Source organism: Aplysia californica, unplaced genomic scaffold, assembly GCF_000002075.1.
Source record: "Aplysia californica isolate F4 #8 unplaced genomic scaffold, AplCal3.0 scaffold00205, whole genome shotgun sequence".
Taxonomy (NCBI): Eukaryota; Metazoa; Mollusca; class Gastropoda; order Aplysiida; family Aplysiidae; genus Aplysia; species Aplysia californica.
Window position 1 is genome coordinate 283,568 of NW_004797475.1, and position 27,414 is coordinate 310,981.

The 27,414-nt window shown below is 38.5% G+C and overlaps 2 protein-coding genes across 3 annotated transcripts; one reads left to right on the forward strand and one right to left on the reverse strand.

The window, feature by feature from the left end:
• The first annotated feature begins 69 nt into the window (after positions 1-69).
• LOC101854501 (2-iminobutanoate/2-iminopropanoate deaminase) lies at positions 70-27,061 on the forward strand. Of its 2 annotated transcripts, XM_013083015.2 has the most exons (7): positions 70-2,132; positions 3,045-3,278; positions 20,450-20,555; positions 21,478-21,532; positions 22,608-22,676; positions 23,248-23,303; positions 25,233-27,061. In XM_013083015.2, exons 2-7 carry the CDS (start codon positions 3,232-3,234, stop codon positions 25,287-25,289), a joined length of 390 nt encoding a protein of 129 aa, XP_012938469.1. In that variant the 5' UTR covers positions 70-2,132; positions 3,045-3,231; the 3' UTR covers positions 25,290-27,061. The 2 variants fall into 2 exon arrangements, with proteins under 2 accessions (XP_012938469.1, XP_005099245.1); XM_005099188.3 differs by lacking the exons at positions 70-2,132; positions 3,045-3,278 and adding an exon at positions 17,804-18,935.
• On the reverse strand, positions 3,311-17,735 carry LOC101858712 (ATP-dependent DNA helicase PIF1). The gene is made up of 12 exons (XM_005099204.3): positions 17,547-17,735; positions 14,910-15,077; positions 13,375-13,861; positions 12,799-12,888; positions 11,463-11,616; positions 10,577-10,691; positions 9,556-9,662; positions 8,671-8,810; positions 8,319-8,425; positions 7,627-7,714; positions 6,933-7,078; positions 3,311-6,494 (listed from the first exon to the last, which is right to left on the reverse strand). The coding sequence occupies exons 1-12, from the start codon at positions 17,679-17,681 to the stop codon at positions 6,240-6,242; spliced, it is 1,992 nt and encodes a 663-aa protein (XP_005099261.1). The 5' UTR covers positions 17,682-17,735; the 3' UTR covers positions 3,311-6,239.
• Positions 27,062-27,414: the final 353 nt, after the last annotated feature.

Consider the following 27,414-nt stretch of genomic DNA (forward strand, 5'->3'; position numbering starts at 1 on the left):
AAGTAGATATATTTGCAATTGAAGAAACGGGGGTCGCCTGATTTCAGAGGTAAAATTCGACAAAAATTGCCAAACCGTTGGAAAAATGCTGATATCTTCGATTTCATTATTTTGATGAGCGCCTGATTTCACCACGAAGCCTCACATATTTAGAGCTAGACTACTGCCAGACATTCTATCTTTAGATCTAGACACAATTGGAGTGTTTCTGTGCTTGTTTTGTGTGAATTTGATTTTTCCATTCTGATACTGCTGACAACAGCGAATTGCTAGACTCTAGGCTACTCTAGAATAGGCAGAAAACACTGCAAACCTTTTCATCATGGGGAGGAAGTGCTCTGTCTGTAACTGTCGGACAGGCTTCTGTAAGAGTAGGAGAAAGCAATACCTTTCTGCTTATCATCGGCCGAGAATTCTAACCGACAAACTCCTAAATTTCCTCGAATTGTTTTTCTCCAAAAAATAGATCGATACGACGAAGGGCTACGTCCTAATTAAATCCTTATCAATTTTGTTTTATAAAAAAATTCTAATTGTACATTCCGACTGGTTTCCATGACAGAAGAATTCAAAGCGTCTAATTCATTTAGGTTGCCCGTCATTGTGCATTACGGCGATGCGATCACGCATTGCTCTGAAGGAGGTGTTTGATTATGTTTGGACTTTGTCCAAGCCAGAAAAGGCTGCTTTTGTTTAAGGGTTGATCCACAGTGTTGAGCCTGTGGAGAAAAAGGAGGGAGAAAGCAGAAGATCAAGGTCCATGAAGTACCATCTGATTCTGCGGGTGAATGGGGCCAGGGTCAAAGTGTGTATGGCTGTCTTTTTCAGTCCTGGACTCTGCAACTGGTGGGTTCACAATGTTCTCACATGTGGGTTGGGTATAGCAGAGGGTGAGGTTCCAGTTCAGAGAAAAAGGGTAAGGGAGGAGACTACAGAATCAAAGGCACTTAATCAGTTTCTTCGTGATCTGCCCAAGTTGCCATTTCACTATTGCCGAAGGACTCCAGTAAGTAATACTTGGAACCTGTTTTTCAGAGCTTACAGACAGTGTACCTAAGCTTGTATTATAAAGATAAGTGTGAGTCTGTGTGTGTGAGTGTGTCAAGGTACTTTCTGTACCTTCATGTTTAAGGAGGAGCTCAATGGTAAGAACCTGTTATTGTTCCATCCTCGAAAAGAGAAGTGTGACCTTTGTGTGGGCTTTGAGGAGGGAAATTTGGAAAAGGGGGCATACAATCAGCATCGCTTGAGAGCTAAACGTGCACAGGATGAAAAAACAACAGACAAGGAAAAATGCATGAGCGGCCCCAAAATCAAATGCATCATCATGAACCTGCAATCAGTTCTGCTATGTCCACGCACTAATGCATTTGCCTTGTACTATAAGACGAAATTGTGTGTACATAATTTCACAGTATGATCTAAAGAGCAAGGACTGTGTATGTTATGTCTGGAATGAATGCGAGGGTGCTCTGACTGCAAATGAATTTGCTTCTTGTATGGCTGGGGTTTTTTTGGTCATCTGATTAAACTCAAGATGAATATATCATATTATTATATTCAGATGGATGTGGTTATCAAAACCGCAATGTCACAATGAGTTCTGCACTGTTACATTTCAGCTCTGTCAATGGTAAGACTGTAACACTGAAATTCCTAGAGAACGGCCATACACAGATGGAGGTGGACAGTGCTCACAGCACATCTACTGCCCAGCTGATTATGTCAGGCTGATGGAAGAAAGTAGGAAAGTGAATCCATATGTTGTCAAGTATTCGACTTGTGATTTCTTTTCTGACTTCACCAAAATGATCAACCTGAGTTCAATTAAGAGCACTTCAATATATACATCAGATGGTCAAATCAAATACAAACTGAGATTTGATGATGACTGGTCACATCTGCCATTGAAGCGTGGCAAGTCCACAGACATTCTCCATAAAGGCATGAAGGAACTGCCTCTGTACCAGGATAGAAGAAAAATGACACAGGCCAAGTTCAAACACATGCAAGAAATGAAGTCTGCGGAGCCATGTGACTACAACAGTTTCTAGGGTACAGAGGCATCAAGTCTTATCACCTGCAAAGGATTGACGTCAAAATACATCACTCGTTGGAGTCAACTGTTCAAGGTAATTAAATCTAAAGGCCTACCTATTGTTATGCAATCATGTTCTTGTGCTAACTTTACTTTCATTATGTTTTTTTTAAAAGGAAGAAGAAATATGAAGATAATATCATGCATTGTTCACCTTTCTGCTTCAGACTTTCTATTTGTGGAAATTTAGCTGTTGCATTTGCTTTCACATTCACTAGTTTCATCTGGAGAAGGGTCTTAAGTCTTTCTTTTTGTTAACATCTTTGGTTATCGCTTGTTCTCAACAGATTCAGATAGTTTTCTGTTAATTATGCTGGTATTCATTTTAATTATTTTGGAAAAGTAACAGTTTTAAAATGAACACAAAGACACCATGATTTATTCTAATCTATCACAAGAGAAAATTTTAAAAGCACATTCTACATCAAAGGTGTGTTTAGTTTAGGTTTAGTAAGAATTTTATGGCACTTGCAACACAAAATAGGTCAGATAAGGGCCAAAGATTAGAGGTATTACTATAGAGTAAGGTAAAAAGTTAAGTTGTTCCCGCATCCGATCCGGACATTGGGGATTGCCTTGTTAATGAGACAACTTCCTGGGCCTTAGGCATATTGTGGTAGGGTGGCTAGTTCCTTTCCATGCCCCCTTTACTTCCCTAACCTGAAGTCAGGTACCCATTTCTGCTGGGTGGGCAGGAGGGGGCGGAAAAAATCAGTGACCGACCCGAGGCTCGAACCCGGACTTTCCGCTTCGGAGATGAGCGCACTAACCACTCCGTCACCACACCCTCTACTATAAAGTAACGTACATAAAAAGAAGTAGGGGAGATAAGGATGACAGACATTTGATAGGAAAGAATGAGCAAACCACACCAGAGCACCCGCCTACCACTCACTCCAAGGTGTGACACAAGTTTAAAAGTATAATGTTTTCTTTTTCTTTCCAGAGCTTCTAAAGTTTGTCTCAATTGATGAAAGTAATGACTGCCCTGCTGACAAAAAGCCGCTCTTCTTTGAGTGTCAAATCCAGCTATTGAAAGCGCCAAAGACACCTGCAGCCTTCTATGACTTAAACGATTTGTGCAAAGCCTTTCCTTGGTACACAAGATCCAAAGCTCTGTACCTTCAAATGAGATGTCATCTGACCCTACCATCATTGACCATACTCAGGAAACTCACTTGTAAGTCAAAAAATCTTTCTGAAACAACACAGTTTAACCCTTTCGCACTTAGCAGGCTTGGCCAGCTGTGGCCCCCCATCCTTAAGACAAGGGCAACAACTCCACGAAAATTGAAGGGGTACCTTACTAAAAAAATTGTATAAAATCACAAACACAACCAAAAATTATGAAAATAGTATTTTCTGAAAGGAAAATGAATGAGCTAAATTACTAATACAAAATTATAAGTGGAATAGGAGAGTATGAAATGATATGAGAGGTCTTTCTGAGATGCGTGTCTTGGATTCCGAGCCTAGATCTAGATCTAGATTATCTCGTATACATTTCTTCAACTCACGAAGTTTTTGCCACTGACAAAGAGGTAATCCACACAAAAGAAATACAACACATTCACAGAGATTGAAGCCTCTGGTGGAAACTTGAAAGCACCTAAAAGACTTTTCTTTGGGTGTTTTTATTTTGTTTTTGCGGTACTCATATCGGGCGGCTTTGCGCCCATGCATCCTAGAGACATGATGGCGTGTTTACAACTAAAATCTCCTCCGACTTTTGTTCCCGCTCAAAAAGTGACTCTTTGTGCTAGCGAAACAAGAAAAACACCACAGTAAACCGGAACTCTTCCTCTATAAAGATAGCTAAGTTAAACTTCTGATGATAGTAAAAGTAGAAGCCTCCAGCGGCAACGAAACAAACACCCCCGTGGCGGGCGCATTCGGGCGCTATAGGGATGAGCGGCGGTCACCGGCGCGGGCACATACGGGCGCTGTAAGTGCGAAACGGTTAAGACATTTTTTGACAGGAAGAATGGAGTAGAGCCTGCCTTGTCATCATTGATGAGGTCTATGTCATGGCACAGATTGTATATTCGAGGGGAATATTTTTTTGATATGCTGAGGATGTGGAGGGAGAGCAGAGAGCAGCGACTACTTTGCTTGCAATGGTTGTGAAATGCTGTTTTACGTCAAAGAGGTTCCTGACCAAACCTGTTCCATAAATGCAGATTTCCTGTATTCTGTTGTAGTTGATGTGCTGACAATGCTGGAAGAAAGTGGTGCCAAGGTAATTGCAGTTATCAATGACAACAGCGAAGTCAACCAAAACTCCTCAAAGTTCCAGTCATTCGACGGCCCTGACAGACCTTGGATTGTCTAGTCCCAGGCAGATCCACCTGGACCGATGTTTCTGATGTACGAACCTGTCCACATTATGAAAAACCTAAAAAACAACTGGCAGACAGATTCTACACAACAACTGAAGTTTCCAGTGGAGTGGGAAGAGAATCAAGAAAGCCTGCATTTATACGTTGTTGCAAAGAGGACGGATCTTTTTTCTTAGAAGCATGAAGATGTCACCCTGTTCAAGTTGTCCAAGTTGACGCAAGAGACCCTGTCCCCAACCAACATCCAGAAACAGATGGTGAAACTGGCAATCAAAGTCTCCAATTACCAAACGGCAAAGGCCTTGAAGAACACCTCAATATCAACCTTCTCTGCACAAGTGTTGGATACAGCAGTTTTCATCGAAGCAGTGGTGCAGTTATGGAAGCTACTGAACAGCAAGTCCCCAAGAGAGACCATACGTCAGCGCGACAAAGGCCACATAGCTGTTGACTGCTCTCAACAGGGAGATGGAGCACTCCAGCTGCTCCATGATTGGTCAATGACTGCTCAAGCAATGAAAGCTTCTCTCCCACACAGAGTGAAGAGACTGACCAAGGACACTGCAGATGCCCTGGCTTGGACAAGCAACAGCCTGACTTCTCTGAGCCCATACCTTCTGGAGACTGACCTGCCACACAGACACAACTTTGTTCTCTTGGGATTCTACCAGCAGGATGACCTATAAAACTATTTTGGACACTTCCCATGGCAGCAGAGAGCAACTACTATGTAACAACTAAGAATGTCTTCAGCACTCATGAATTGGATCGCTCCAAATTTCTTCTGGTAAACAACATGATTGTCGAAGACCAGAATGACCAGCATGAATGCAGTGACTGTTCCAAAGGCCTCTCAAAAGCTGAAACAAAGTCACTCAACATTTTGCAAGAGACTGGTGCTCTGAAGAATCTGTCTGGGGGGAATGAAGTCCAAGCAATCTATCATGACGCTGGATGTGTGGCAAGAAAGCACGGAAAGACTGCCCTTGCTGTTCCACCTGGGTTATTTTGAATCCCTGAACAGAGGAGGCTTAGTAGGTTTATCTGAAGAGTTTTTTATACTGTATGGCCCTGACTTACAGCTTCGTTAGGAAAACACCGGAGACATACTGCAGGAATCGTCTAGTGAACATTTTCACTGACTTTGCAGCATTTTCCTGATTGACATCGCAGTCTGCTATCAAATGTATTGTAAATGAAGTGAGTTGAAATTACAAAAATATTGATAAAAAGCTAAGACTTGAGAGTAGAGGTCAACTCTTACATGAGTTAAATACTACATATTGAGAGCTAGAACTAGAATTACCGGCTTCAGACCGACAATCTTAACTTAGACCAATATTTTAGTAGAATATTAATAAATCGAATCGGATGCTAATAATAAAATACATGTAGCTGTACCAGTAGATTTTTTCATTTAAATTATTGTATGTTTGTTACTGGCAATATTGTCACCCGGGTTCACGGCATGGTTTCCCTACTGTGCCTTACACAAGAACTGATGCGCAGAGCTTGGCGAGTCAGCGAGCGAAGAGGGCTCAGTGATCCTCTGACGCGAAGCCAGGCTCAGTGATCCTCTGATGCGAAGCCAGGCTTGTCTGTTCTGTGCGGCTTTGACTTGGATCATTCACTTCAACTTAGTTTAGTGTTATTTTATGCTAATAGGCTAAGTAGTGCCAGAGTTATTACGAATTTTGCGGTGTTGACATCTTGAATGACAAAATTGGCTGCGTACAAAGGAGGAATAGTCTACCGTGTACTAAGAGCTAAGGGACCCCAAGTTCTAGTTGTCCATCATAATGTTATCTTTTAGCCATTGCACTTGGGTTGGGGCGGAAAATCTCATTTTCATCCTCAATACCGTTGTGCATCATGCGGTGACGCAGGTCCAGGCGATTGTAGAAAGAGAGCACCCGAGGATCAGCCCGCACGCAAGAGTTGCTAAAGTCCAAGACCCTCAGGCCCTCCAAACTTTTGGCTCTGGACAGTGCTACGTAAGCCTGGCCCGTCTCAAACACACGACTCAAAGACATCTCCACACAGTCCAGGGTCATACCCTGAGGACACAAAAAATCCAAGGCAAACAAAATCAGACATAATCAAAACATTGTTTTTTGACAAATTAGGAGTATGAAATAAAACCTTCATACCTTTGGCCACTACCTGTAAAATTCTAGCCAATGCAATAGACAGCCCATAAATGTAAACTTTCTAAAGCTTTGCATACCCATTAGAAAAACAATGTGCAATCAAAAACACTAAAAACTATCATTACAAACTGCTTACATGTTTTGTAGTGTGACCTCCATCAGTGAAGAAGATGCCTTGTAAATATCTGGCCCACTGTGATCAATATATTGCAGTTGTAAAGACTAGGTTTCCCACGATAAAATAGGGGTGAAATCTGAATTACATACTGCATTTTTCTGATGCAAATGAAAGAATAAGCAGAAGCAGGTGGCACGATACCGGCAGTCAATTTTTACACCACTTACCTGGCTTTTGTGTATAGAGATAGCCCAGGCAAGTTTGAGTGGGACCTGTCTCCGCACCACAGTGTTCCCTCCGCTCAGCCTGAATACCCATCTGCTTGGCTTGATGATCTCCGTCACACCACACACAAATTTCACAACCGGATGACCTAATCAAAAAATTATTTAAAAATATTAATAAATAAAATAAAAAATAAAACATTAACAACATCACACATTTCATTCACATCCAAGAGAGACAGAACAGAAATGCTGGTGAGATAAAACTGAAAAGACAAAAATTGCATGAACCAAACAGAATAATGGCCAAAATTTCATCCAGTCCTCACTTTGGAGAGCAAAAGATTTATCTTGAATAAAAAAGAGAAAGAACCATGACTTTAAGGCTTTAATTGTGAACAAAACCATGATGTTTTTTAAAAAATACGTTGGCAAAAGGATTTAACATTAGGCTATCTCTGTCACAGCCACTCAGTAAACCTACTTTTTGTATTTTGTTTCCACAAACACCAAAAAAAGATTCCAAGAATGTTTCATACAGAGAAGTTTTTACTGACCACCTGAGAGTTGTTACCAACAGACATCATCTTGCAAATAATTGGTAGAAGTGAACTAAAACAATACTGAACAGTTTTCATGATTCCGGTCTTCAACACTTTTCCTCCCCCGACTATCACATAAACAAAACAACTCTCACCATGATTCTTGGTATCGTAGGAAGTGACAACCCCTCGTGCTCCATTGACCAGACCCCGTTGAACATCCAGGTTCTTGCACAGCATTACCTTTGTAAAAAAATCAAACAAATATATACTATAAACAAGTGTCATGATGATGACTAGCGAACACAATAACAATGTCAACCTACTGTGTCTCACTTATAACCAAACATGCATTATACCATCAACACAGTAAGCTCTGATATCTTATTCATACTTTCCCTTTTTCTTTTCTAGTTCTGACATGTGTTAGCTCAACTTTTATTCATCATCTCCATGAAACTGTGCTTGTGTGCGAAGACACATCTTACAAAAAAGACAAGATATTTGAAATGACAAAACATGACAGCAATATCATGGTAATCTCTTTCACACCGCACTATAACAGCAAAGGTGAAGAAGTATTTGCTGCCTAGTCCTATGACCAATTTCAAAGTAGTATTATACAAAGCTTTTCCTCATCAAATGAGAATACATGTACTTATTTGAAGAAAGTTTTATTAAAAAAATTTCAAGACTGTTCATTCATTATAAATTATTTCCAATGATGAAAAAAAGCAATGCACTATGGCAAATTTAAGTACACGGAAAAGTCACCACTCTAAAGGACAAAACAAGACCTGGCCTCTCCAGCTATAAAATCCCAGAAAGTTGAAAACATAGAATGTACCTGGGCTCCAATTTTTAACTCCAGACTAGCTGGAACTGGGCACAAAGTATTTAGGTGCAGCGCATAGCCTTCTTCTGAGTCTGTGGCTGCAAATTTACGACTTTCTCCTGTGAAATATATTTTTTTAAAACACATTTTAGAAAAGAATAGAAAAAAATTCATGAATCCTCACACGCTAGTTTGTTCGATCTTTTGACAATTACTAATGATGTGGTAACAATCAGACATGTTATGAATAAATCAAAAAGTTGCACAAACGGATCCTTGTCATCAATTGCTGCCTCAAAAAATCAGGCATATATGCACACTGAGCAAAAGCTAACATTTTTCCGTTTCTGCACCCCCTGTTTACCTTGCAGCTCCTTAAGACTGGACACATTTATTTCCTCCACATCCACCTTGTGAGTGCACAATCTTGTGGCTACGACTCCATCCTTCTCTATGATGTGGTGCTTGGTCGCCTGCAGAGTATCCGAAACAAAATCTGGACACCTGTCAAAACAAAGAAAGAAAATGTATTTATTGTGAAAGAACAGAGTATTAAGTGATGATTTACAGAGCTCTTCATGGTCAATAATATTTACTGAGACATCCAGTCCAGAAATACTACTTGTAAGCATGAGTCTTTTTTGACCCAATCAAATGAATGTATGTCATGTATGACTTAATCATGGCCTTACAATATGCCTCTGGCTGCAGAGTGAACATCAAGTATCATTTGTGAGGCATCATGGTGAAATGAGGCACTTGTCAAAATAATGAAACAGAAGAAACCTGTATTTCTCCGCCCATTATCAATTTTTTTCTTTTTTTGCTCAATACCTTTTACATTAATTTAAATACATATTTCTGTGCAGATTTATTAACATGTTGATTAAAAGCACGAAAATGTAAATCTGCAGTGTCCTAGGACGCTCAAGCTTTGGAAGTCACCAAACTTAAGCGACCATTTTCTCGTTAATTTTACGTCTGACAACAGGCGACCCCCACCTTCCACAACTGCAAATATAGCCTTCTATTCAAGATAGATAGGTATTTTTTTCACCAAAACAAGGAAAATGAACATGCTTTAAGAATATACCGTACCAATAACTCCACATGTCCAAAAATTGGCGAGCACCTGATTCCACCACGTTGTGACACATTAATTAAAAAAATTTCAAACATCAGAGGGAAGAAAAGCCAACATGACCATTGTCTTTCGAGAAAAACGATACAGAAGAAATATCTGACTTACATTCCCTTACGAACATATTGCAGTATGTTGATGAAGGACTTGTCTGCTTGTCGTTTCACATCTGTCAGTTGCATGGTTGTCTCTAAACATTTCTGCCATGCTTCTGACTGAAAAAAACAAAACAGAAAATACTTTTAAGATCCAACAAACAATAGTCTTATTCTTATACCCGAAAGCATGCTCAAGATTTTGTCAATGAACATTTTAAAGTCGATTCCAAACTTATTAAGCAGGCACATCAGATTGTTTTCTCACAGACTATTCATGTTTTTTTATAACCTATTTCTTTTTTTGTTAATCAATTAAACAATACTATTTACAGAATTGAACATCAACTTTGAATATTGATTATTACTGTCGTGTACAGTGATTTGTCTTCGTATACAAGAGGACAAAATCCATTCTGAAATAAACTCAGAAGTTCACTGGCATTCAAATAGGTTTGTACTTTATATTTGAAATAAAAAATTTTTAAAAGGTGTTTACTTCAATTGCATCAAAATTCTAGAAATTAAAAAAAAATGCTTATGGCAAAGGTCTACTTCAGTTTCCACCCCCACCCCAAATAAGTTAAAATCATCTTTCATGCATGATGACACGGTTACCTCCAAATTGGACCCAAAATGGATGGGCTTAAGAGATTAAGTAATATGTTCCAAATTGAGGGCTAAAATAAAACTTTACCAAAAGAGCTCGAGGCATACAACTACCATAATCTGATAACCTCCTGGACCAAATAATACATGACAGGTGATTTCATACATCAACTCTAACATGTTAAACTGTGTACGGACAGAAAAACATTCTGCTGGTGATGTAAACATCTTTAGATGTCATACGAAGATAAGCTCGGTTGTTTAGCAAAAAAGTAATAATGGACAGAGATCTCGAATATCAGTAAATGTTTGTTTAATCTAACAAACATATGCACCACATTTCACAAACATAAACTAACCTCTTTGCATTTTAAAAACAACACAACATAATTCAATCGTTGAACAAGAAAGGCACAAAACTTTACCTGGAAACAAAATCTCCTGATTTCCCCAGGCCTGGTGACGGGAGGAAGCTGTAGAAAGTCTCCGCACAGAATGAGCTGAATGCCACCAAACGGCTGGTCAGACTTACGAATCACTCTAAAAGGGGGGGAAAAAGCACAAAAGAGGGATTATAAAATTAAATTAATTATAAACAGAATTTAGTCAAAGACAAAAAAGTAGAAAACCAAAGCTCAAGATGGGAACTGGGACATAAAAAAGCAAAATACAAAGTCAAAACAAAACACCACAAATCTTAAATCAAGCTGTCAGAGACAGGTGAGAACCTTGTTGACATCATTATACAATTGAGAATTAATCTAAACTAGTTAACCTTGATGATATCATAATACAATGGAGATTTAATCCAAGCTTGTTAGAATGTATAAGTTTCATGCCTATTACTTTGCACTAAAGAGGTCATATATTTATTACTAGAGTTCCTGACACTGATGTCCCTCACATTATGGGGGCTGCATGTGCCCTTTATGGGATGCTGAACTTCAAGGGCAAGACATGCACAGTTCAACAGATGGGCGAGTACTTTTCGAGACACGCGTAAAGATTGGAAATCTACAGGCTTGCACTGAAATATGGGAGCAGGGTGGTGTTTAAAATACTAGAGCTCGTGGTGAGGAGCAGGGTGGAGGCTCAGTCTGTTCATGTAAATGGGGGCATGCCGGCCATGTCGATGAGGATAAAAAGGCCCAGATGTCTGACACGTGTGAGGGCGTCACTGCTGCGAGCTCTAGTATTATAATATAACCTCTTTGCTTTGCACCCAGATAAATTTGTCTACGCCAATAAAGCTAACCTATCAACATTCGTACAGGTGTTTATTGAGGGGGAAAATTATTTGAATTAAATCACCTTGCAACATTTTCCAGCTTGTCAAAAAGTTCACCATCCACCATGGAGACCTCATCAATGATGAGATGTTTGCAAGCTCTCCACTGCTGAGCCACTCGTTGCCTGGAGGCCAGCTCTATGCACTGCTGGAGGGGAGCTTTGCCAGACCCGATGCCTGGAGGGGACAAACAGGAAAAGTTACACGAGGAAAGAGAAGTACATCAACACAACAACGGTCACTTCATGGGAGAAAAAAGAAAGACAAATAAACAGAAACTACAGACGGAAAAAAAAGAAGCAGGACATATCAGTGGTGCCCTCCAAAACTACTGGGCAAAGATGGCAGACGCGCATATATACAAGGAAGGAATTAATTTTATCTTAAACTACGTAACAGAAAACTCATATTTGACATTAAAATTGTGAAATTACTTTATGACAGAACATTTCCTTTGCAAAAAGAACACTACAAGGACTTCATTCAAAACTACACAAAAGGAACAAGACTGATTGATGGTTCAATCGATTTAAAACGTTCTCCTCAATTAGAATAATAATGTAAAAACTCATTTTTCGAAGGTAAATTTGACTAATGTTAGTTTTTATAAGAAACTCTATTAATGAAGAGATATGTAAGCCCCCCCTCCCTCCTTTTTTTTCTCCTGTATACAAATATTAATCCCTCTGCCCATTTCAGGCTTCTATTCTTAAAGCAAAGCCTCAAAACCACATCATAAATATGGTCTTTATAAATAAGCAAAAACTGCATTTCTGAGAATGAATACAGAGCAAGAGTAATAGCAAGTTCTCAAATACATAGTTTTTCAGTGAAATCTAAAATATCACTATGAAAGAGTGGGATGAGTTTGTTCTTGGAAATTCTGCTCATGTATATTCGATTTCAACAGCGGCATGTCAGAGTGAGCTAACTCGTCACATACACTGCAATATTCAGGGTTGCCAGCAGGCTCTGACAAAAAAGCCTAAAAATTTTTCGATATAAAATTCTGTTTTGTTTTGTTCATTAGGATTTTTAAAATACTAGATCTAGGTATCTACCTATTTATTCGTTTTGGTTTTTTTAACCGAATAATGCCAAGCCCCAACGGTAATGCACAGGAGTTAAACGATCTGTTTTGGTCTTCCTTCAGGCCTTGCCGGTGCTGGGTTACAATTTGCTGACCAGGCAGGAAAAATTTCCCCGGCTCCGCTGATCTCGGCAGAAAAAGCTGTGAAAGCCGGATTTCCGGCTATAGCCGGAAAACTGGCAACCCTAAATATTGTATTTTTACACCTATGTAAATAAAGAAATCATCTCCACAACATACATTTCGGAAATCAGTTATAAGCTCAGTACCTGCAAACGAATGTAATGTAGTCCCTCCTATATGGCAAGCTGCAACGCCAGTACTCGCAGTTGCAAAAGTATGATTGGGCGGAAGAGCACCTGTGTTCAGATACAGAATAGTACAAATACAATATATATTCGCCACATTTTCAAAAGTATGGTTAACCATGAATATGCTTCCTTCAAAAGTACTTTTAACACTTTAAAGCTGGAGACAAAGATCAGTAACACCCCAAATCCATAATTAAAGTTAAAGAGGAAAGGCAGAAAAAATGTTTAAAGTCCAAAATAAAACCCAGCATAGCATTACCATTGAGTAATAATACTTTCCTATTTCGTCCCTATCTACCATCTATATGGACATGTTGATTTCACTTCAAAAGACTGGTGAAATATAACTGATATCGTGCTGACTTGCTATATAATATAAAACTCCGCAAAAATAACCCAAAACCACCCAAAGGCTACTGTGTTCAGAAGGGTCACAAAAAAAAACCCTACTTGAATTTCACTCCTACTAGTTTTCCAAGTACAGAAACCATAATATGCTGAAAGAGACCATATTCCCTGAGTGAGTGTACTTACCGATGATCCTCTTGAGTAAGAAGGACTTTCCTGTTCCTGCACTACCGGTGAAAAATATACTCCTGCCCTTCTTCACCATTTCCAGAACTTGGTTTTGTTCAGGAGTGAGCATCACTGACTTGGCTAGCACTTTGGACGGGCTGATTCCATTGATTTTGGACATTGTCATAAACTTCGGCACCCCAGGGCTAACCTTCTGACGTTTATCACCATTTTCCTTCTGGCTCAGAGATGACAGATGTCCACCTTGATCGCTAGTCCTTTTCTTACCAGCAATGCTGGCAGTGGACAATGAGGATGAGGATGATGATGGTTTTGATGGCATGGCCAGCTTTGACTTTTGAGTAGCTTTCACCTTTGCATTATGAGCAGTTTGCAAATCTTTCAGTGTCAAGGGCGAGATCTCTTCAAATTCACGATGCTTTCCTGAAAACAGTTTTTGCCTTTGAGACAAGAAGCCTTTATCTTTAAGACAATCCAATTTGGTCTGTAGAAGGAAGAGGAATAATTCATTAACAGTAGAAAATTGTAAATGTTTATTCGGCGGATATGTTTTTATATCCATCCCTCCATACAGGGGTAAATATCAAGCTTCGAAACAAAATGAGTAAGGTAACAGTTTGAAGACCAGGTTCTGATCCTCCTCCCCCCCAAAAAAACAAACAAAAAAAACAACTGTGTTTTAATCCAGAGAAATAAACACTGTGATTTTGAAAACTATTGATTAAAAGTACACCAATAAAACCATTTTTACTAACAGTTTTATGTGTTCTTTCAAGCCTAAAAAGAAAATGGAGTTTACTTGCTTGTCAGTTTTTGGCCCAGTTAAAAAAGCTAAAAGAGAGAAGTGCTATAAATCAAACTCTGTAATCGTAAAATACAAGTTAAGAGTGAGAGACATCACACTAGATGCCTAAAAGATTATATTCATAAAGCGCAGATTTTATCATGCTAAGTTGTGACTCTACATTGACCAATAATGACAGACTTCACCACTGATAGAGATCAGTAACAAGCTTTTTAACAATGAAAGGGAATGACTTTACAAAGAAATAAGCTGTTTCTTTTTTGTTGTTGGGGCAAGTGTTTTATGGCACTTGCATAAGGTCATATGAGCGTACGGGAAACATGAAACATTTTTTCAGCTGGTAGGAAATTTTGAATTTTGCACGCCTGGCGGTCAAAGCCTACCATTTTTAGGACCACCAAGGGACCTTTAACGTGCAGAACTTCCACAGGGGACCTCCAGGATTTTTCACCCTTATCTGAGAAGGCTAGGTATTCTGGGACATATTTGAATAAACAAAACATTATGGCCTTGAAAATCTAGCTCTCATTGGCAAAACTGAAAGCAAACAAGGCAGGAGTAGACTCATAGCAACCTACTTGGAGAGCCCAAACAGATGGGTAACAGGGGAAAATCAGGATAATGTAGCTTCTTTGGGAGTATCTAAGCAAAGGAATAAATATGTGAAACATGATCACTGATGTCTGTCACAGATCTGGCACCTGATGATGATAATGAAAAATCATACCTGGAGGGTCTTGAGAAACATCATCAATTTGTCAGGAGGGCAATTTGACAGCATCAATTGCACTTTGTGGTCTGGAAGTTTAACTGTCGCTTTCCCATCCTTAACAAATTTCTTGTGGATAAGAAGTTCCTTCACTAAGTACTTAGACTCCTTCTTCGGAAAAGTTATCTGTTGAAAATTTGAAAAAAGAAATGAGCAAACAGAACAAGCACACAATACTGACACCTCCTCTCCTCCCACGACAGAATATATACGAGGGAAGTCAAAAAATTAAGTACCGTTTAAAAATAATTATAAAATAAATAACTTTCCCAATCAAAACAATTTATTTTTTAATACCTCATAGATCTATAGGACTACTTCTCCATGTAATCACCAGAACTGTTGAGGCATTTGTTGTAGCGTGGGACGCGCTTCTGAATGCCTGCATCATAGAAAGCTGCCGCATGCGATTTCAGCCAATGTCCAGTCTCTCCTGTGAGACCAGCGTCTGAGTCAAAGTCCTGCCCAACCAAAAACTTTTTCAAATGCAGGAACAGATGAAAGTCACTCGGAGCCAGGTCTGAGCTGTACGATGGGTGCTTCAACTGTTCCCATCCGAAGGAGGCGACCAGGTTTTGAGTCTGTACAGACTTGTGAGGAGTTGCATTGTTGTGAAGCAGAATAATGCCGTCGCTAAGCATTCCACTTCTTTGGTTTGAATCGCTCTACGCAGGCCGCGTCAGGAAAAAAAAGTCATGTGTACAGTGTTTTGGGACAGGCAAGGAGTTCTTTTAGTAGAATTTTGGGGAAATGGGATGACAATTAACTCTGATGTGTACTGCAACACGCTTAAAAAACTGCGTAGAGCGATTCGAAACAAAAGATGCTGAATGCTTAGCGACGGCGTTGTTCTGCTTCATGACATTGCAACTCCTTACAAGTCTGCACAGACCCAAAACATGATCGCCTCCTTCGGATAGGAACAGTTGAAGCACCCATCGTACAGCCCAGACCTGGCTCCGAGTGACTTTCATCTGTTTCTGCATTTGAAAAAGTTATTGGCCGGGCAGGACTTCGACTCAGATGCTGATCTCACAGGAGAGATTGGACACTGGCTGAAATCGCAGGCGGCAGCTTTCTATGATGCGGGCATTCAGAAGCTCGTCCCACGCTACGACAAACGCCTCAACAGTTCTGGTGACTACGTGGATTTTTTTTTTCAGCAAGTGACAGCACAGGACAAATATTGAGCTATTTTCATGGAAGAGGCTAGCCGTAATGACGGCTAAACTGGCAGTCTAGCCGTACTTATTCTAAATAAGATGGCTAGACTGACCCTTTAAAAAAAAATAGGCCTACTGAATTGTAAAAATATAAATTTTTAGTGTGCAGTACCTAAAGTTTGTATTTGAGACGAAACCAGGTGCCTTAATGACAGTGCATGTATTTTAAACCTCCTGTTTTCTAATGTCTAATGTTAATAGGGCCTAAGATAAATATAGCTAGATTCTTGTCTAGCCGTACTTAAGTACGGGTAGACAGCCAGGCTAGCCGCACTTTGTCAGGCTAGCCGTACTTGATATTGATGGCTGAATTGTAAATGAAATTTTTAGCTTGCAATGCCTAAAGTATTTTTGTATTTCAGACAAAACCAAAAGGTGCCTTACTGACTTGCACGTATTTTAACCTGAATAATTACTAGATCTAGATCTAATGAGACCTGTGTACTTAACAGGCATGAGTCGATAGGGCCAAACCTAGATCTAAGTACGGCTAGACTGGCAGTCTAGCCGTACTTAACTAAACTAAGTACGGCTAGCCACTTCGTATTTTCATTCTGGTTTTACCGTGTACGTAGATACTGAGACTAGGTGCCCGGTTACCTTGTACGTAGATACTAGATACTGAGACTAGGTGAGACTAGGTGCCCGATTAGTGTACGTAGATACTGAGAGACTAGGTGCCCGGTTACCATGTCGGTAGACATTCCGTACTATACAGTCAGTCATTTTTCTTTTCAATGAAAGTGGCTATTCTCACCCGCCCGGAAGTTCTCGCAAGATCTACTCCTCCCCTCTTCTCTCTCTCTCTCTGTCTCTTTCTGAATACTGTCTATCGGTGTGGACGATCAAATTGACCAAAACAAAGTTAAAACACAAAAGTAAATTAATTTGGTTGTCTACAAAGATGCTACGGCTATTTAACTTTTCGAATCGAGCCGAACTACGCGGGTCGCCATTTTGTTTTGTTCTCTCTCTCCTCACTCTCTCTCTCTCCCCTGCCCACAGACAAAATTGTACGCTTTTAGTAGGCTACAAGTACAGTTGTAATGGAACGTTTGTTCACAGCACAGAATTCTACAATTTTTCTCTTATCACAGTGTAGAATTCTGTGGTTTAGGGTGAACGCAAAATTTGTTGACACGCGCACCGGGTGAGAATAGCCACAAGACCCGCCTGCACTATTCTCACCCCGGGTGAGAATAGAGGTGGCCCTTTTCAATGGGTACATGTCCTTCAGAATCAAGACACAAAATTGACAATGAAACCAACGAACGCTGAGCCTCCTGATGAGTGCAGAAGTAACAGTAAATATTTACCCAATTATTCCCCCCAAAAAGGCCAGCTAGACAAAACTACCAACAATATTACTAACCTTGAGTTGCATTTCTTTGAATTCATCTCTTCCAATTGTCAGCGTAAGGTTTCTGTGTTGCACTTTCCTCACAACATTTCCAGTTGATGAGAGTTCTTCAATGCAGACAGTGCAACACAAACATGCATTTTCCATTGGAATATAGATCTATAGAAGATCTAGAGAGGCAGTCAAGACCAAGAGAGGCAGTCTAGTCTACAGATCTATAGTAGTGACTGTAGTTGTAAGTTGTAGGCCTACTGTTCCAGCGCCCAAGCATCAATTCAATGAACTGGAAATTGTTAGGAGTGTTGGATCAACAATATCGAATTTAAAGACTACTTTGTTATTTTTGAGAACTTAGCTGCACCGCCAGGCCACAATAGTAACAGTAGTCATATGCTAGATTTCTAGGTCTCAAAATATCAAATTGATTGAAAATGTACGTATCTGAAACGGCTCCGATCTGAAACACCGTCTGCGTTGCCGGGAAGAAGAGTTCTTATCACACTCTCTTGACTAAATTTGTACCTGGGAAAAAAGAAGACTTTGACGTGTTTAAACATAAGAGGGATTGAACGTCTTTGTTGCTGTTGACTGGAGACAACAGCTTTCAATTTTCTTTCACACTGAGGAACAAACTCTATCCTTTTCCCAATAGCCCAGTTGTGATCTGTTGAGTAGTGGCCTGGCCAGTGCTTTGGTTCATTTGATTGATGCTTTGTTCATCTTTCGAAATTGGTAGCACTCGAAGAGTTGCCGGGTTGCGATTGACTTGCATTTGAGACACTTGATCAACACAAGGAGCTTAGAACTAAAATGTAAACTCCTTGAATCCGCACAATGTTTCATAAACGTTTCTGTTTGAAGAGAAAAAAGCAAAACAATTTCCAAGCTGTGAAACGAAGTATGGTATAGAACCAATGAGATAATCCTTGTATAGAACAAAAGCTATTTAGATATAATTTTATTTTGTTCCTTAATTCTTGATCTGGTGTAACTAGGCCTAGCAGAAGCAAAATGAACAACTTTAGAAAATGGCAACTGAAAATAAATGAATTGCAATTTTTTTGCTCTCGTTATTCCGTCAGCGACTAGAACAGTTTTGGTATAAAACAGCTATACAGTAGCCTACAGGCTTGTTAAAGTTAGAGTATGTATTTTGTTTTGCGACCTGGCAATCGAACGGAAGTGGCTGTTTGTGTGTCCGTCCGTCGACCATCCGATTGAGCTAGGCCCTAGGCCTACTTTCGGTTTCCCCAGAAGGACTACCAGGACACGTCGTGGATTGTTCATTTCACCCTTGCTACCGGTCTTTCCAAGCAACTGGACTAAAGTTAAAATGGCTTCCAAAATTATCCGTAAAATCATTAGCACCCCAAAAGCTCCGAAAGCTGTTGGGCCTTACAGGTAATGCAGCACTGTCTCGGTAATTTGTAAGTCGAGTCGTCAGTGGGCGTTGACGCGTGCCATTGTCACTTCAAGTCACTTACAAGTGACCATTTTTTAGATGATTTAATAATACGGCTAGCCACTTCGTAGAGTCTAGTCCAGCACGACACCATTGACTTTGAGTTTGACTTCTGGGTGTAGCATGATGCCTTTGCTAATTAGAACTAATCATTATGATTTTTAATGCTTGCATTTTGTTGTTCATTGAGCTTTTACAAGGCAGCAAAGTAGGCTAAATAGGCTAATGATTATGTCTTTTAATACTTTTTTGAAGGTTTTTTTTTTTTTACTTTCACTCACGCCTCATGCTCAGCAGAGGGATTGCGCTGGCATAGAGAGGCCCTGCTTACATTCTGTTTTCTTAACCCTATCCGTATGCCCTGGGCCTGGAGTCATTTTGCACCCCCGGGGTTGTATTCTTCACATCTTGAAAGAGATATGTAGAATCTAGATCTAGATCTAAATATTGATTCTAGATCTAGATTTAGATCTAGATCTAGTACGAAGATCTCTTTTGAAACTTTCAGTATTTCTCCAAAAAATCATTTTGACCTGTAGACTGCTATGCAAAGCGTACGGATCGGATTAACGAGTAGTTTCCTCTTTGGAAAGTGGTGGCACAGAGTTCCCCTTGTCGTATGAATACGACAGTAAAACTCGACGTACGGATAGGGTTTAAATTTTGTCCATTTTAAATTTTACTCACATTTCAACTTTATCCCTTGTAAATTATAATTAGTTTATGAGATTTTTTATGTTATGATGTTAACTAAATCTAGATCTAGGCTATACTATATAATTTTAAATGATAAATCATGAATAATAAAAAATTATATTACCGTAATTACGGAGGATTGATTGTGTAGCATCTTCTATTAGGCCCAAGTCCATATATATATATCGAATGCGTACTTCTTTTTTGTGGGTGGGGGTGTTCATATTAGTAGATTAAAGTATTGAAGTAAATATAATGAAACTCATAGGAATATTGTACCTTGGAATTTACACAAATGTGACAGTTAGGGTCAAATGCTCCACTAGAATGAAAAAAAAGTCAGTATTATATTAACATTATTTTCTCTCTCTCTCTCTTTCTCTCTCTCCCGCTCCCTCTGTCTCTCTCTCTCTCTCTCTCTCTCTCTCTCTCTCTCTCTCTCTCTCTCTCTCTCTCTCTCTCTCTCTCTCTCTCTCTCTCTCTCTCTCTCTCTCTCTCTCTCTCTTTTTCTCTTTCTCTCTCTCTCTCTCTCTTATTAGAAATCTATAATGTCATATATAGAAAATGTAAATAAATATATATGACAGTGACAGAGTCAATTTGAATTCCTGTATCCTAACGACTCAATCGACTGTCTGAGTATAATGTTTGAGGTGGATCCTGTGGAATTTTCCTGCTTACTCACAATTTTATTATTTTCTGTTTTGTTGTGAAAACTTCATACTTGTCGTCATGTGTTCTCCTCCCTGCCATTCAGTCAAGCTGTTAAGGTGAATGAGACCCTGTATATATCTGGACAAATTGGATTTATTCCGGAAACCATGGAAATCGTTGCAGGGGGTGCTGCTGCGGAGACGGATCAGGTAAATCTATAGTAAATTTATGCTTTCGTGATAAATAATGATCATATTTTTCAAACTGTTTCTAATTGAAATGGCAATTTTAGATTACAACTGATATGATGATGTTTATAATTATAGGGCAGTTGCTTTTTTTATACTTAAAGGTTGGAGAGGGCAAAAATTAAAGTGAAAAAGGTGGGGCTCGAGATATCTGTGAGATCTTGGGAGTCTGCTGGATGGAAAGACTTGAATGAAATGATAACCCTTTCTCATTTTGTCTTCTTGCTTTTGTAGTTTTAGTATTTCATCACAACTATTTTTATCTCTTACAAAACAAATTTCAATTTCTGTCAGAGTTTATTGAAGAGGAGCAGATAGGAGAGCTAGAGCATTGGGTATTATTAAGTAAGGAATAGTGCAATACAATTTTTAAGGAAGAAATTTTTTGTGACATAGAAAGGTTTTTTGGAATATTGCAAAAATTTGTATGCATTTAATTATTTAGCATCTCTAGCAAAGCTTCCTTACTACCAGGGTGATTTTTCTTCTGCTGTGCACCCATTCAATTACATTTTTTTCTTACGTATAGTTGAATAAGTTGTCATTGTGTTACTTGACATACATGATAGTTAGAAGAGTTGGAACTTGTACTCCTGAAATACATATCTGCTAGAAGTTAAAATGCAAAAATTGAAATATTTTTTCTCACATTTTTCTTTATTTGTACCAGCACAATGAATTGACAAAAATATTATTCCACAGGGATGCAAAAGTTTCATTTGGATATACATAGCAAACAACTCCATATACTGCCATTTTTACCATGTGTAATTTTTCTACCTAATGGGGCACTAAAAACTGTGACAGTATTACTAGAGTAAGTAAGAGAGGAAAGAATATATATATCCCTTCATTATGTTATTAATTGAATTTTGTTTCACAGGCACTTAAGAATTTGGGGACAATTTTGGCAGAGGCCGGAGGCACCTATAACAATGGTAAGTAATATGGTTCAGTCAGGGTTGTTTTTTTTGTAAATGTTTTAAGGCGCTCGGAACTGAATAAGGTCATATGAGCGTGCAGGACACACTTAATATTTTCAGTTGGTAGGAAATTTTGAATTTTGTACGGGTGGCGGCCTAAGCCTACTCCGATTTTAGAACAAGGGATTTTTATCGTGCGCAGCTTGCACACGGGCCCTCTGAGATTTTTTGCCCTTGTCCGAGGAGGCTTGGTGTAGATTTTTCCTACCAGAAGATGAGGGTTGTGGCTGAAAGACAGCAGTAAGAAGGAGCCAAGGAGTAGCAGTAGAAAGGCTGCAGAAAGAGTCAGGAGCCCAAAGGAGGGGGCAAATGAGGTGAGGGGGTGGGGCAGAAAGAGGAGACGAAAGCAGATGACAGAACATTGCTAGAGAGCAGGGAAGGAGGTGAAAGGAGACAATTTAGAGAAGAAAATGTTGCGGTCGCTATCCGAATTCGAACCCAGGACCTTTGAATGAGAGGCCAACACCTTAACCTCTAGGCCACGAAAGCCCACTGATCAGTCAGTGAATCTGTGACTTTCATTCCATCAGTGCTCATTCATTCATCTTATTTCTTATTATAAGACGGAAACTTTTGGAAAATGGCAATATATATATAATATATATATATCCCCCAGTCTAACATTTCAGTTAACTGGGATTTGGGCCTGATGGCCCATAATTTTTTCAGCATAGCAGTTTTAAATGTTGTTACAAATAGTACTTACGTACTTTAATGTTTTGGGATATTTTCGGACTATATTTATTGTTTTCTTGTATGTTTCTGTGTATAGGACTTGCTACAATGTAAGTCTAATAGTTGAGCACACACTTTTTTTTTTGGTCATCTGAAAATCACTGAAACACTTCACAAAAATAGTGTATTTTGTAATCCATAATCACACACATATATCTTTGATTTTTACTATTAGTGAGTTGAAGGGTAACCACTCAAATGCAACTGAATATACATTGATATGCTGATTGTAGCAGTCTTCCCTTCTTGAATATAATATCCTCCCTTCCCCCCCCCCCCTATAATTTTCCAACAGTTGTCAAGACCACAGTATTGTTGAAGGACATTGGTGAATATGCTGCTGTGAATGATGTTTATGCAAAATGTAAGCCCCCACATTATTTGTTTTAGTATATATTAAAATATTTATATGTTTGCTGGTAATTAAAGCTTTTGTTTACTTAAAGTTTTCATTTGCTGATGTATTTAATTTACTGAATAGAGTCAAACGGTTTGGTCAAAGATTATTTGGATCTTTGTGGTAAAGTAAATACTCTTTATCCTAATTTATTCAAAGTGATTGAAAGGGAAATGAAAGTCGGTTGAGAACAAATGATGTGAAATGTTTCAGGATCATTTTATAGTGAAGTCGGGTAACTTTTGAGTTGAAGGTGAGCATGACTAAATTAATTCTTGAACTTACGTATCATGTATATGTTTGTTGTAGCTTTGTAGCTGTCTTTTTTTAATTAAATGAAATTTCAGCATTAAAGATGACTAATTAACTCAGGGTAGTATGTAATTTTGTGTATTGAGGACAGATTAAAGACAGTATGTACACATGCATGCAAATAAAAAAATAGTTCTCATATGTTTGTCATTTTAGATTTGTTTCAAAGATGCTATTGTGCAATGTAAGGTACACTGATATTTTCTTCATAAACTCTACACTTCAGATTTCTCTGAGTCCAAACCAGCCCGTGCAGCTTATCAAGTGGCAGCTCTCCCAAAGGTTGGTTGCATATTGAGGATCTGATTGTTGAGAATTAACAGTTGGAACACTAAGACTACGGGCAAATTTGTTTAGGAAGTTCAATGGGTAAAGGTCTTCTTCAGTCCCCCATTTTTAAAATAGGTTAACACTGTCTTTTGTGCTCGAGTTATGGCTACTGCCATGTTGGCCCCAAAGAGAGTGGAGACCTCCCCCCCTAGAGATGCATAGTAGGTTAAGCAAGTTTCAAATGAAGGGCTGAAGTAGACCATTATGATTTAATTATCTAGGTTCTGTAGTAATTTGAACACTAACTTGTGTAACTGACTTCTGAGATGTCGACATAAGGAAGTTTCTGAAGGTCGTAGAGGGAGCAACTGCTAAGCCTTATTTCTTTCTTATACAGTATATCTTTTTTATCCACTTTCTTGTTTCTATAGAAATAAGCTTTTTTGAAAATCCCAACAACTTACAGAACTGATTTTGTTGGTCAAAATCTACTGTCCTGGTGTTAGTCATGAAAGCAATTCCTCTGATCCTCTCATTTCTATTCTAAAAACAATGTGGCAAAACATTTCTAGCTTGTATAAGGTTTTTTGATTATTTTAGTCTCTTGACACTGAGGGTTTTTAAAGAAAATTATTACTTTTTTTCCCTTAAATTTCTATTGAATAGTAAAAGTAATGCCCATACCCATGTCCAAGTTTGGTAATATTGTTTGATAATGTAATTCCCTTTTCCTCTCTGAGTTTACTACTATCAGCACTTTAAAATGAATGAAACTGAAAAGGGAAGAAAGCGCCAGTCCACAGCTGCCTCAAGCGTAAATTATTCAAACCAAATGTCAGCAAATTTGACGTTTTTATGCTATAGTCCTTTGCAGATAAGTAATGCTACGCTAAGCCGTGGCATAGTGATGTAGGAATACAATTAGTACATATAATGCTGGACACAGTTTACTGAAGTGACTAGTTCAGCTGTTCCTTTTGGAATTGTTTTCTAATTAGATGAGGGCATGGGTATTGATTTTTTCTCCCACTCCACTTGTATATCTTTCCTCCTGGGAACATCTGTGGCAACATCCTCTTTATTAGATATGGAAATCTGTGATGTGCTGGGACCATTAACCTGTAATTTGATATCCACCATCAAGTCATGATAATTTGATTTAAGACTGCTGAGTATGGTGTTATGCACAATAACTTTTGGGGGGGGGTCAAAATTTAAATAAAATGAATTTGAAATGAATTTTGGTGAAGAATCCAAATCTTCTGAAGGAAGTTTTTTAATTGACTATGAAGTTAAACATTTATTCAATTAATAATATTGTCTTTCGGTGTAAGTATCCACCAATGTACAACTGTATTTCATTTCTGTTTGCCAACTACTGCTTATGCATTGTTACATAATACCTAAAGTAGTCTCCTACACTCCCCAATATAGATGAAGGGCAGATATTAGAAGTTCTAAAAGTGAAAGTTTACCTTGTGCCAGGGAAAGGCATTGGGTATCTTTTATGTGTCTTTCAAAACTCACATAAAGATGAATTATATTAATTCATCGTTGCAAAAGTCATGAGTTAATATAATTTGGGTTCTTGGTGCTTTTGGCTTGTAAAAATTCAGGTGTTATGGGTGAATCTTCACTCAATGAATAAATAAGACGAGGCAACCTGACCGACTGATGTGCAAATGTGCACATCAACTCAGTTGTTAAGGCATTACTAATACACTAGACCACAATTTGAACTATCAGGGGTTGAATTTGATTTTTTTACAGGTTGTCTGGAGACTTTTTAATAGCTGTCCTCTCCATGTGGCTTAAAGTGTGAAAGTCTCATGATTTTAACAGCTGATAGTGAAGCACATTGATAAGTAAGATAGATTATGTGTAGAAGTTGGGTTCGATTTTCTTACAAGAAAGCTCACTGTATTGCCATCTTTTTCTCAGGGAGCTAATGTTGAGATCGAAGCTGTGGCTGTGATTGGGGAGATTGTGGACGCCTGACTAGTTTCACCTCCAACTTATGAGAAACTCACCAGTGCCTTGTGATGTTGCATGCCAGACATTAGTCTTTTGTTGAATTATATTTTGTTGTGAATGTATGCACCTTCTCAGAGTGATGCTGTGTGCTTCATGAAATTCAGTTTGAATTATTCAGATTACTTGGATTGTATTATTTGATGTAGCTTAACTATAATGTCTTTTTCATGCTGTCTTCTGTTTTTGATGACTCACTATTGTTCATGCTACGGAATTGTGCCATTCTTATTTCGTACCCATTTTATTTTTATAGAGTCATGTTCTTTTTCTCCAGCATTAGGCATTAGGTAACAACATGTGCAAAAGCCTCTGCTGGAATTGCTGATTTATCAGAATAGTATAGCCATTTACTGCATTGGTCAACTGCGGAGAATATTGATAGAAGGACAAATGATTAAACTTTGAGACGGAATAAACAGGGTGACTTCTGGCTTTATCTGTTCACGTGTTTAGAAAATTCAGTATTATTGAATAATGAAAACTTTTTGAAACAACATGCTACTTTTGTTATTTCATTGTGAGATTGCTAGATTCGGTCGAGCTGTACTGTGTATTTGAATTGTTTTGATAAACCTGAGTATTTGTTTCAAAATTTCACCTGAGAAGTTTTTACTCAATGATTACTAGATCTGTTGACTTTCAAATACCATTACTATTGTCGCACAGATGAAGTATAGAAGTTCATGTCTTGTGTGAGTCTTCTTTTGTTGTGCAATTTTTTAAAATGAATAACCTAAAGCACATGTTCACCCAAATTTTACAAAATCATGTGTTATGATGTGCATTCACATTTTGGCCAGGTTAAAAAAGATTTTTTTGGGGTATCTTTCTTGTACCATGATTGCAATGTATAATAATTGCTTGTATTTTTTTACAGAGACTAATTTATGATTGTTAGCAATCTTTTTTTTACTGAAGTGACACTGTTGTTACTGATGTCAGTGACATCTATGCATACACTTTTTTTACTGCTCTTTATTGTTCACCGATTTTTTTTTACTAAGCTTGTAGAGGAATCTTTCCTTTTTTTTAAAAAGAAAAGTAAAATGTGAGCCTGGTTTCTCTAGATTGCCTGTGACATTCCATTTGAAACAACAGTATTTAAGTTTAGTTTTTCTGATATGTTTCCTCCTAATTGTATCCTTGCTGTTTTCAGTCATACTGATACTTTGCTGAATGTGGTGTGGCCATCAAATCTGCAGAAAGCACCCTCTTCTTTTGCTTGATGGAGGGGAACTTCATAAACCACTGGCCACCCTTACCTGTTATCTATGGGGCGACGTTGTGTACTAATACTGTCTGCTCTAGTCAATGGGTCCAGTGTTCATTTCATTTAGAGATAAATCCACTTTCAATGCAACAGTGAGTGGTTAGTGGGTGCTCTGGTGTGGTTTGCTCTTTCTGTCCTATCAAACTTTTATTATCCTCATCTCGCCTCCCCCTTTTGTTTGTTCGTTACTCTCAAGTAACACTTCTAATCTTTGGCACTTATATGACCTAATTGTGTTGCAAGTGCTGTAAAATGCTTACTAAAACTAAATCTAGAACAATGTCAAAGATTTGTGTTGAATAACTATAGAAATCCAGAACATTTTTGCTGGCTGTAAATCAGTTTTTTTAATGCTATATTGTTAGATCTCCACATCTTGAAGTGAAAATGTTTATGTGGTAAATTTGCTTTGAAACAGATGCGGAAAGTTTATTTGGAAATAAAACTGAAAGACAGAAACTCCATGTGTGCAACTAGTTGGTTTCATTATTATTGTCACTGCACATGACTACCTGTTGCACATAAAATTATAATGTTGATAGCGGTTTTCACTGCATTGCAAATACTTGTGTTCTGGAGCTGTGTACTGTTAGTTGATGGTTGGCGGGTGCTCTTATGTAGTTTGATCCTCTATGTCTTTCCTATCAAGCATCTATCATAGTATCATCCTAATATCTCCTCCATTTTTGTGTTTGTTATTTTCTTGTAACACCTCTCATCTTCGATGGCATAATTGTGTTGCAAGTGCCATAAAACGTTTACTAAAACATAAAAACATGTATGTACTGTTGCTTGAACTAAATACTTGTAGTTTTAGGC

Bases quoted from the DNA above. Each gene is read 5' to 3' on its own strand.
- LOC101858712 (XM_005099204.3), bottom strand. From the start codon at position 17,681: ATGGAAAATGCATGTTTGTGTTGCACTGTCTGCATTGAAGAACTCTCA. The intron at 12,889-13,374 runs GTAAGTACACTC...ATCTGAACACAG, and splicing joins CTTACTCAAGAGGATCATCG to GTGCTCTTCCGCCCAATCAT. The intron at 8,426-8,670 runs GTAAACAGGGGG...TATATTTCACAG, and splicing joins CAGTCTTAAGGAGCTGCAAG to GAGAAAGTCGTAAATTTGCA.
- LOC101854501 (XM_005099188.3), top strand. From the start codon at position 18,868: ATGGCTTCCAAAATTATCCGTAAAATCATTAGCACCCCAAAAGCTCCG. The intron at 20,556-21,477 runs GTAAATCTATAG...TTTGTTTCACAG, and splicing joins CTGCTGCGGAGACGGATCAG to GCACTTAAGAATTTGGGGAC. The intron at 21,533-22,607 runs GTAAGTAATATG...ATTTTCCAACAG, and splicing joins CGGAGGCACCTATAACAATG to TTGTCAAGACCACAGTATTG.